Raw genomic sequence first — 11,900 nt, 5'->3', positions numbered from 1 at the left:
AAAACAATGTATATCAGATAAAGCAGCCCAGGTGAGGCAGATATCCAGCACCAAGTCTGATGAGAAAGCAACGGAAGGCAGGGAGGGTCTGCCCAACCTAAAACAAAAGAAGAATCCCAGAGAAAGGGCAGGGCAAGGTGGATCCAGGAGACTGCCCCAGACAGAAGAAGCCTACTGGAAAAAGAAAGTTTATCTGGAAGCTGCATACACAGAGGCAGGGAAATTAATGAGCAAATATGCGAGGCTGCTTCTCCTACAACCACGTGGTCACAGAAATTTATCCAAGCTCTCTGCAGAGGGGGGAACTTGAGGAACAGAAACAGTCATGCACGTCCACTATTTTCAAACAATTTACCCAACTGCTATGTAACATTTTCTTTCAGAAGTCTGTGCTTGCAGTCACTTTAATCCTCCTGCCACATCCCACGAGATGCACTCACTTGGTTAGGAGCAGAGCCTGACAGCAGTTATCCCAGAATCCTCTCTGCAAGAGGTAAATACCAGAGAGTTTCACCTCAGGAGTGGACCAAGTGTTCAGCCATGAAGCTGGTGTAAAAGGAACGTTCAGAAGCAGCAGTAGCAAGGCATCTTCCATGAAACCAGAGCCCAGAAGTCTGTGTGTCTTCACTTCTTCCTAAGGAAGCCACATTGAGGCACTCCATTGTTTTCCATCTCTGCCCTTCCCCGGTATTTTTCCCTTGCATGCCAAGCTCCCCGGTTGTGCAAGCAGCTTTTGTTCCTTAATTCGCATCAAAAGCTTATTCTCTTAATAGATGTGTCAATTCCCTGCAGTGCTAAACCTTTACAAGTTCTGGGATCATCCAAATTCCCAAGATGAGAATGAGTGGTTTCGCTGGATTATCTTGGCAGCTCGCAGAGGCAGGCTTTGGTTCCCTCCCAGGTATCACATCCACACCATAAGTCTGCAGTACAGCCTGCACATCCAGGCCAGGTCATCAGAGCAACAACATCAAATTCAAGGGAATGTTCCAGGCTTACATTGAATAGCCAAACATTTGTCAATTTCTCCTCCAATCATTTGGGATTTATGGTGCAAAGAAAACATTCCACAAGTGATATACACAAGTTATAACTGAGAAACATTTCTTTTAGGGCAGAAACATAAATGCAGAGATGATGGTGCTCAGAACCACTGTGCAGCCCCTTTAGCCCTTGGACCATGTTACCATCAACAAGTAAGCATGCTTAGTTATTTGATAAGACTCTACAAATAGTAGATGTTTCCTAATTAATGGGGACACCAATCTCCTTCTTTGGCCCTGTCTTTCCCTCATACCAGCCACAAGCAGACTGTATGTGGAGAGGGAATTGGAACCACCAGTCAGAAAGTCACAAGGAAGTCTTTTGCTGGTATCTGTTGCCAGATGCCTTTAGGGAAGAAGAAATCCTGGTCCTGAATAACAACAAACGCTGGTACATAATGTCCAACGCTTACTGCTTCTTCCTAGTGCTGGCTTTTCTTCCCTTCTGTCTCACCTTTACTGCCTTCTCCCCTTTTTTTACCTCCTGCTTGCTTTTCAGCTGAGGGATTTGGGCTCCATTTCACCCAAGCTTTCTTTAGCTACAGTTCCAGCCTGCCTGGGGCCACCTGCTCAGTCACTCCAGCCCTTAAGCCAGCCCACAGGGTGTTGTTGGCTGCTCAGCTTTGACTCTGCTGCTGCCGGGGCCATGGCAGGCGGGAGGGTCACTGCTGCCTGCAACAGCCACACTGCAATGCCATCCTTCTTGAAGGCTGCCAGCTGCAGAGCCAGTCCGAGCAGGAGGGATGCTATGGGATCAGCTGTGCAGCTAGCACAGCACCTCTCCCTCCATCTTCTCATTCTTCCTTCCTCCCTGCTGTAGCCCAGGCGGCAGCTCCTCTGTGCCAGCGAGGCACGTCACAGCACCGGCCTGTGGGAGCAGGGGGAACTACAGCAGAAGGTCAGGAAAACCCAGGTGAAGGGGACACCAGCCCAGGAGCGCAGGCTGGCCCCGCTCCGTCCCTTGCACGCAGGCCGGTGGGAGTTGAGCTGCCACGTCTGCGGGTACAAGAACAGATCAGACAGCAGGCCTGGCTACGGCCCTTCCTCTGTCACTCACTGTGTCCCACCAGGGACAACCAGCCATACTACAGCATAAGCAAATACATTGAAAAGGGAGGCCAGGGCAGCACATGGTCTGTTACATTTGCTCAGCTAGGCAGAAACAAAAGCCAGGCTTGCACTATTTCCTATACAGAGCAAATTAGTGCTCAGCGACTCTTTTTTGGGAGGCAGAAGGGGAAGGGTTTTCCTGGATACTTAACTTGTTAAAGTATTGCCAAATCAGCAGAAATAATTTACTCTTGATGGACACAGTACTGATGAGTTTTACAACCTGCCAGACACAGAGGGTGGTAAAGCCCTGAATAAATCACAACAAATGAAAATATTGTTAGCAGTTTCATAATTTAATGAAAAAGTACTTGTAAAAAGGGGACATCTGAAAAAGACCGAGTCCATCTTGGAAAATTGAATATATATATATTTATATATATAAAACAAAATGCAAAAACACAACAAAAAATTGACAAATAAGGTTAAGAGGTAATACTTCAAACAGTTAGCCACCGAACGCACAATAAAAACTAGCAAATGCACTTTGGGGACAATACTTGAGAACTACATAACCAAGGGCTCCTTCATATGTCTATTAAAATCATGTAAAAATTAGCAAAACCATTGCCCAGACTGGAAACAACTGAATTGATAACCCCAGAAGAGCAGAAACGCTGAGTTTTGCTGAAGCACCATTTTCCCTCTCTTCTGTCATATGCTTACAGCCACAAAATAACATGAACACTTTGCTGACCTCCCAGATAAGTGTTCCCAATAAAAGCTTCATAAAATTTCATGGCCAGTGAGAGAGGATTACTAATAAATATTGAAGGAGAACTAAGAGAATCAGAACCAGAATACAAATGAACAGACATTTGTTTACTTATTCTGAATGACCCATGGCTTAGAACACAAAGCATTTCCCATAAAAAATAAAATATGTGGAAACCTAAATTGCTACTGCATATTTACACCAAAAGAAATAATTTTGAAGATACAGCTCTAGAAAGATCAATTACACAAATATACATAAAATCAAGAAGTAAAAAAAAAAAAAATTAAAAAAAAAATAAGATGCATGAAGCAAACAGAGCAGATTGGCCAAGTATACTTTTTTAAAAATGATTTCACTTCTGAAGAGTCCTCCAGCCCCTGACCTGCTAGTCCTATTGCAACTAGGGAGATTTCAAAGTTAGTTTAAAACAAATCTGAAAATGTCGTTGCCATTTCCCAACCCAAAAGCAATAAATTAAAACTACGAAGTGAAACCAAGCTGCTGTTCAGATTCTGCATAGTCATCTTCACGCTGTGAGGGAACACCTTTTTGTTTGTAGACAAAACTGAGCCCTCAACAGAGCTGTACAACGTGCCCTACATAACCTGTAGGTAGTTTCAGCCAGTGATGTGGGGACAGAGGATGTGTTTATGAAATGTACAGCATTTCAGACAAAAATAGTGCAGTAGCTTTGTTGATCAACACAACACCATCTGTAAAACAAGTTAGTTTGCATTCAAACAGAAATCCCCTGTCTTTGAAACAAACAGAAAGGGATTCATTCCCTTCCCTTCTCGACTCCTCAGTCAGTACTGGCTGAAATTTAATCACTATTTAATAACTGCTGATTTTAAAGGACATACAAAATTGTGTTAGACTGGGAAACAGCAACTGATCCAGAGGTTGAAAAGCAGCATAATAAAAATAGTAGATTTTCAGGAATTAAAAAAAAACATCTTTAATTAAACCATCATACTCTAAATGATGACTGGCTAAAATTTTACAGACCTAGATGCCAGAAGACTCCTATGCCTGTGTTCAGGCAACTAGGGTTGAAAATTTGCACCTGAAAAAAAAATTCAGCTAAAATTATTTCTAATTCAGCTGACTTTAAAAATACCAGGTAAAAACACCTCCGGTTATGAAATCTCAGTTTCAAGAGGAACCTGGCATCACCGGTGATTGCCTAAATGTAAGTGTCAAATAGCATTTTTCTTTGAAGTAGTACATCTACTTTTGTAAACACTATCCACAAAATTAGCCATCTGTACTTGTTAGCTGGGTAAAATATTTACAAGTGCATCCCACAACAAGCATCTATGTACAGAGATTAAAAAAACTGAAGTACTAGAAGTTGTATATTTACAAAAGAAGCGAATTATTGTGAAGAGAAACACAATCTTCAGCAAAAGCAGGGAATGGGGGGCACGTCTAGAGGTCAGCGAGTTTGGCAGCGAGCGCCAGCGACGCCTGCTTCCGCCCTCTGCGGGGAGCCTGCGAACGGCACTGCAGTTCCAAGCCTCCTGCAGAAGGGGATCAGCACTTAGTAGTCACTTTGGGCCTGATCCAGCAGAGCACACCGGCATGTGCTCGGATAGCTGAGCACAAACGTTCCCGGGGGAAACCAGCAGGGCTTTCCACGTGCTTCACTTCCCAACACATCCGCAAGTGCATTGCTGGATCAAAGCCACACTGCAGGTGCCATAACAACGCACTTTCAGTGTCTCCGTTTGCAGTCTCTTGCAGCACCTTAGAGCAATGCAAGGACTTCTTCTAAACCTGTCCACCGCCACCAGACTGCCTCCACATGAACACAGTGCCTTGCACTTAAGCTGGCAAGGGAGAAGCGGTTTCCTGAATTTTTGCACAATTAACTGCTTTGTGCTCTCCCAGATGTTACCCTCTGACAAAACACACAATTTCCACAACTTTGTGGATAACTGAGCAGACCCTGCAAAGACTGCAAACCAATTCACAGTTGAACAAAACTACTCTGCTTTCTCTCCTTCCCCCATCCCCTACTGCAGCTCTTCCTAAATAGGTCCTAGACTATTTTCTGGAACCTTCTGATGCTGAGCTTTGCACTGGTACACCGGAATACATAAAGGCTGAATTACCCCGTGGGGGCTTCTAATCACCTTTGTACCGAACTGTGAGATATCATATTCTTTTTGTTTCTATTGTGACAGTCTCTTCCAAAGTCCTTACTTGGGCTTTCTCGCTCTGAGCTACTTCGTCTTAACCTCACTTGTTCTTTGTTTTCATCACTTTCTGCTTCAGAGTCACTCAGCTCTAAGTCAGGACAGTACCCATCGTTGTCCTGGTATGGAGCACCTTCAAGCGTCTGCTTGCTCCACAAGCGATCTTTTGCTGCAAGTCTTCTCGTGGGCTTTTCACAGCACCGGAGATCTTCCGTGGTCCTCACCAGACTGTTGGTAGCCTCTTTAAAGGACCGGCTGAAATGTTCTATGGTGGATTTGCGGAATCCACTCTGGCTGGCCAAGTGAGCCGTGAGCACGGACTCCTGTTCGTAGGACGTCTGGCTGGAGCTGTCTCTCTGGCTCACATCTCCTGCCCTGCCCATCAGACCATTGGATTTGGACACCAGCCTTGAGTTCTCCTGCTGCAGCCGCCCGTTCCCGATGGAAGACTGTCCATGCAGAGCAGCCTGGAACGCTAAAGGCTTCCCGGAAGGCTGGCCCCGGTGAAACTCCATCAGCTGCGTGGGGCCAGAATCCTTTGCCTCGCTCCGCAGCTTGCCGATCCCTGCCAGCAGCCCATTACTTCTGCTGTCGTGCTGATACCTGGCATAAGATTTTGCTTTAATTTCAAACGATTCCTTTGACATTGGCACACTCCGTTTGCTGTAAACAGTGCTGTTGTTGTCAGGAGAAAGCGGTCTGTTGCCAGGCTTCAGCGAGTTATTTTTGCAGTCTCCCAATGCTGATTTGGGCATTTTTAACTTCAGGGTGATCCTGGGAGGTGGGTAGAACAGTGTGTTCTCTAGTGCACTTGTCAGGGTATGGCCTACAGGAGAAAGAGGTGAGGAAGCAGAAGAAAAAGAAAAAAGGCTTTTTTAAAAAGCATAATTTCTTTTGCCATCCATAACAAGTTTATAGTCCATTATATGCTCATGCAACAGTAAGAAGCATTTGCAAATAATTAGCGTGAAATTATTTTAGGACACAAAGGAGAAGTTGGGATAACCAAACTGTTCCAAATTATCCACCGCTTTGGAATTTAGGTAAGCATTTAAATATTCCATTAAAAACAACAATGTGCCCTTTTTACAGGGCTCTAAGCCAGTGAATTGAACCAGTTTTGAGATATGACTGAAGTTGTTCCAACAACGCTGTAAAAAAGGTTCATATTCAGTTTTGGATGAAGAAAAAACAATGCTTCAAACTGAGTTTCAATTTGGATTTAGTTCAACTCTCTGCTTTGTATTATAAAATTCTCTAAGCTTTAAAAGTCTTTTTACCTCAACATACGAGTTGTTTGTGGTAATACATGCTTACAGCACCCACTGCAAGTATCAGGCTATTATAATAAGTATTAAAAAAATACTTGTACTTGTAAAGATATTAAATAAACTTAGTAGGCATTTCTAATAAAATGCATTTACACAAAAGCAAGGAGCTTCAGAGTGCCACTGCTTCCATGAAGTACTAGTCTGACCTAAAACACTTATAAAAAAACACCCTTATCAGTACTAACAAAACCTATCAATGTTTCAGGGGCAGAGAAAAAAAGCAGGAAGATTTCACCCTAAACCAGTGAAGTATGTATCTTGAAAGACCAGAGAGATCTTAATTTCACACAAAAAAATAGCTGCCTTTCCTATTAAAAAAAAAATCCCAGTAACTACACTGGTATGCATATGCTTTTTCTCTTTCCAAATGCTGTGTTCCTTATTTTAAAAACTTGCTGTAAATGCAAAGGGCAGGGTGGGGTTTGGCACCTCAGCATTCCCAAAGAGTTACTAGTCCCTATTAATACCCAGAGTACTTAAACTCTTTTGGAAGGAAGGAGAGCAAATGCAGATGGCAAGCTAAGAAATCTGCGCTGCTCATGACGTGCACAAGGCACATGAGAACAGCAGCAATTCCCATCAGTCACTCTTTCTCTTGCCTGAAGGAACCAACTGGTGACAGCCAGCAAAAAAGCCTTCTCAGCTGGAGAAGCAGCCAGCAGGGTGGAGCTGCTGTGGGGAACCAGTGCCACACACCAGCAGCCCAACAGTGCAAAAACCTAGAGATCACCAGCAGCTCATTTCTGCTATCTGGATGCCACAGTGATAAGCAATAGGCATATACCAGAAACAGCCATAAAATAAAGAAATAGTCAAGTAAATATTTTAAGCAATTATGGAGTTCTGTGTTGCTACTTTGATTGACTATGTACTTGAAGAAAATTCTTAAAGGCATTTTTACATGTTAAAAGCACTAACCAAGAACATAAAGAGAATACACTGCTTTAGTTTAAATACAGGCAGGATTTATAAATATTTTACATTTATATGATTACCTGCAGCAATTTCCTGATTAATGAGTTGGACTTGCAAGTTGAAGACCTGCTCATGTACTTTACTGTGGGACAACTTCAGTTTCTCTCTCCTGCTTACCATGTAGCAGAGATTTCTTACCTATGGAGGAATAACAGGAGACTTAAAAGGCAGTAAGAAAATAAATCCAGACATAGTTTACAAATTGTATCAACAACATTACATGCAAAATCCCTTGGTAAAGTTCTTGTGAATATCACTGAATGTAGCTAACTATTAAAAAATGTTCAGCCTGGAAAAGAGAAGGCTCTGGAGAGATCTCACTGCAGTTTTTCCTTATATGAAAAGGGATTGTAAGAAAGACACAGAGACCAGAGCCTGTAGAGACAGAAAAGGAGGCAATGTTTTTGAACTGAAGGAGGGTGAGTTTACGCTGGGTGTAAGGCAGACATTGTTTACAGTGAGACACTGCAACAGGTTGCCCAGAGAAGTTGTGGAGGGCCCATCCCTGAAGTGTGCTTGTGGCTTTGAGCAACCTGGTCTCATGGAAGGTGTCCCTGTCCCTGGCAGGAGTGTTGGAACTAGAGGCTCTTTAAGGTCCCTTCCAACCCAAACCATTCTGATTCAGTTCCACATAATTCTACTTGTTTGAGCTAATAGCAACATTTCCACCTAAGGTGAAAGAGTAAGAAGAGACACTGGAAGTTCTTGATAAACACCTAAAAGTGCTTTCAAAACACAGAAACAGCAGGGGGCTGGATGAAAGGAATCTACCAAATAAACTTTCCCTAGCACTCAGTTCCATTTCTTTACCTAGAAACTAAATTCCAAGATTCCCAAATTTATATTTATCCCAAGCTAGAATAGAAAATGTTGTGGCACAAGAAGTTCAGAAACTTGGAAACCGGCATTTCAAATTATGAATCCCCTCCACTCAGAATAAGCACATCAATTTCAACAATATTTGACGCAAACCAAACATTTATCAAACAAAAAGCTTGACATGGTCTCTTGAAAAATAAAAAAAAACCACCCCCAAATACCAATCCTCCATATTATGGGGTTTATATTTTTTTCTTAAAGTATGCTTACATATCTAAAGCAGTCCTGGAAAAGATCTGAGATTGATTATGATAGATTAAAGACAACAGCTACACTGACAAGTGCAAATCTTGGCTCCAACAATATTCCTGTATCTTCATGTTGTTCTCTCCACAATATTTTTCCCCTTTTCTCACCACACTATTACCTCTCTTCTGCTTTTACTTCCCCTCTCCTCATCACATCTATTTTATTTTATTACCTTTTTACATTCACTACCTATTTCTAAGCACTTGGAAACTACAGGTAACCCCTACCCAACAGGCCAACCTAACAGGCAGCCTCCAAGTGGTAACAAGCCTTACTCTTATTTTCTGTTTAATAAAAGTAACATTTTTTTCTAATTTAATCTGTACCACTAACTATTACTGCAGTGGGCCAAATAAATGTCTTCATTTTTTTAAACATTTACTCAACTGAAGCTGAAGTCACAGTGTCAATTACCAAATATGTTCATTGTGCATAGAAATATGCATCTTAGAACACGTAAAGGAATAACCTTTAAGCAAGTCAGGAAGCTCTGCTTTCACCTTGGATCTTTCATTGGACTGAGAGAGGCAGCTCCTGAAAGTCTCTGCAGCAGGCAGTACAGCATATAGAAATGGAGTTGAAGTCTGTATGTTTTTATTTTTTAAATTATTATTTTCAAAATCATCTCACTTTGAATTCCCCATTTCTTTCATCCACAAAGAAAGACCTTGCTCACCTGCAAATAGTTTTTCAAAAACTTTACAAGTTAATTCTTACCCTCTCTAGGTCCTGCCTTAAATGCATGAACATCCTCATGCGAGTATGAATGCTATCTTCTTTTGGCTGCACCAAGCCATTTTCTTCATCCTCCTTGGGAGGAAACAATGGTTTGTTAAAGTTACTTTTTCGCTTTAATTTCCAGTAATTGTAGATAAAGTCTACAGCAAGTTTAGGAAGGCCCAGCTCTGCTGCAACATCCTCCACTTTTACTAGTGAGTAAAACTCTTCTTCCAGCTCTCGGAGTTTTTGGGCTCGCAGGCTCGTTTTCTCACTCTCTGTTTGCTTCTGCTCTGGCACGCTCTTGGGGTGCTCCTCAACATCAGGCAGCGAATTCTGTTTGTTCTTGCTGTGCTTTAGACAGTACGACTTGAACTTGACTTCATCCCCATCATCCAGGATAGTCTTCATCTCCAAGCTATGCTCAAAGGCACAGGTGACATGAAAGGCAGTGATGCAGCTTTTCACGGAGCACTGCAGACAAAACAAACCAAAAAGCCTCAATTACTAATTACTCAATTACTAACAGTAGCAGCAAACTAGAAAAAAAGGACATAACTACCTCAACCACATGAAAATCCATCCCTACCAAAACCAATTTCCTACATATTCTTAAAAATATTGATCCCTTTGAAGTTGGTATTACCCAATATAGTATTTTCTTGTTTACAGAGTGTTCAGTAGAAGTTTTCTGTTAATCTTTGATAAACATAATAGTGGCTCTTAAACACCTCAGCCTTATTCAAAAGATGGCAAACCTGACTAATTCTTCTGTCTAGTCAACTAATTTGATAGCAAATGGCTATGAAGAAGCAGACATCTATCCAACAGTCATCTCCATTGTAAAGCATCTCTGAACACAGGAAGAACAAAATGCAAAACCAAAATTGCCCTTCTGACAAATTCATCCCTGCAGAGTCACTATGGGACAAGGACGTACCTGAATGCAAGCACCAGTTTTCAGTTTGCATAAACTACACACTAGAGCCCATCGACTTGGTGGAATGTGAGACACCTTTGTGATTGGCTCCATCCTTTCTGGGCAAGCAATACTAACCTGTAAAGAAAAAAAGCAGTGCAGAAACCAGTTATCAAAGGGAAAAAAACCCAACCCAATCTCTCCATTTATATCAGAAGAAGAAAGCCATCCATTCATTTCTCTTCCAGCAAGATCTCCATGTACTCATACTTCTCAGAAAAGGACCCCAAAAAATCTCACATGGAGACAACAGTGTGGAATACTATCAGTTTAACCTGGTGACTCAAAGCTGCAATAATTCAAAACATTTGAGGCACCTACAGCATGCCCTTGTTATGAACCAACGTCCTGATTCCAGCCAGGACAGGGTTAATTTTTGCAGTAGCCAAGAGGAAGCATGGCTAGGACTCGGAGGTTATTCTATCCCAGCTCACATCATTTTCTGAGAGCAGGGGGAAGGGCTCTCTTCTGGTCAGGTAAGTGTGGTGTGAGGCCAGTGGTCAGGTAGTGCTGGCTCTGTTACTGATATTGTAGCTCTTACAGTCCATTTTTCTTTGTTTTTCTTATTTCACTTGCCGCTTCCAGTAAATTCTTCTTTCCTTGATCCATGATCCTTACCATTTGTGCCTCCAAATGCCCTCTTCAGCCTGGTTCAAGGGAGGGGGATGTGGTGCATGGTTTGAAGTGCTTCAGTGGGAACACTAAATTGGGGAATACGATTCCTAAACCACCACCAGTTGAGACACTGCAGCAAGTGTCACTCTAAGTTTATTTCCATTCCCTTGTGGTTTTGTTTTTGTTTTTTTTTTTTTTCCCCTCTGTGTTGCTTTTACAGGTCTAACTTTAAAAAAATGCCAAAATACAAGCCCCTCAGAACAAAACAGGAACACTTTCCTGAAAAGTTCCTTCTATAAAATCCCTAGATCTGCTACGGTATCTCCTTCTGTCAACTCAATATTTGCGACAGAACCAGATCTATCAGTCAGCAGCCAGGAAAAGTCTTGCTTCCCAGCTCTGCCTCTCCACTGAGCACTCCCACTGCAAGAGATAATCCTAAGACATTTTCCTAACTATGGACTGTATCAAACATAATTTGAGGAAAAAAAACCCAACAAACTTCTCTTATTACACAGCAGGATATATCATCTTGTGCTAGTTTTCACAGACTTAGTCTCAATGATCAATTTGTCTCTGGTAGACCAGATTATAGATATTACTAAAAGAAAAGAAAAAAACCCCACCCATATATAGACAGAATAGTTCTTCCTATTCTTTGTTATATTAACTTCCTCATATCCATTGTGATAGAAGTTTCTCAGTTTTCTGTTGTCTATACAGGGATATGAGGACTTTCCTCATGATGATTTAGAAACCAAAACAGAAAAATCTATATCTGTAGACATCCCTAAGCCCATCCTGACAGGATTTATCCAAGCACACGAACAAAAACTTGGCCAGCTCTGAATGACTAACATGCAGAACTGGGCCAGTATGAGAATGGCACATGGCAGAATATTTCAGTGGGATAACTGTCCCAAAAACATCAGTCTCCAAAAGCTTGGATTTTGACACTTCTCCAACACTTTTGGAATTCAGTAGTTGTGTGTCTTGGAGGGCTACCTGGCTGAACCAAAACCACAATGCTGACACTATACTGATACAGCACACTTTCTAAAAGCAATTAATCTGAATAGAGCA

The 11,900-nt window shown here is 42.0% G+C and overlaps 1 protein-coding gene across 4 annotated transcripts in view; it reads right to left on the bottom strand.

The window, feature by feature from the left end:
* Positions 1–2,475: 2,475 nt before the first annotated feature.
* The window catches only part of JADE3 (jade family PHD finger 3), a 64,127-nt gene continuing 54,702 nt past the window's right edge, over positions 2,476–11,900 (bottom strand). For all 4 annotated transcript variants that reach the window (XM_064711552.1, XM_064711572.1, XM_064711562.1 and 1 more), the window contains 4 exons: positions 10,164–10,280; positions 9,224–9,697; positions 7,399–7,516; positions 2,476–5,898 (listed from right to left, as the gene is read on the bottom strand). In XM_064711552.1, the coding sequence (XP_064567622.1) occupies positions 5,006–5,898; positions 7,399–7,516; positions 9,224–9,697; positions 10,164–10,280 (1,602 nt within the window). In that variant the 3' untranslated portion in view covers positions 2,476–5,005. The remainder of the gene's footprint in view (positions 5,899–7,398; positions 7,517–9,223; positions 9,698–10,163; positions 10,281–11,900) is intronic.

The sequence above is a fragment of the Zonotrichia leucophrys genome, chromosome 1 (assembly GCF_028769735.1).
Source record: "Zonotrichia leucophrys gambelii isolate GWCS_2022_RI chromosome 1, RI_Zleu_2.0, whole genome shotgun sequence".
Taxonomy (NCBI): Eukaryota; Metazoa; Chordata; class Aves; order Passeriformes; family Passerellidae; genus Zonotrichia; species Zonotrichia leucophrys.
The sequence above is the reverse complement of the archived record's forward strand: the minus strand, read 5'-3'. Positions and strand labels throughout refer to the sequence as shown.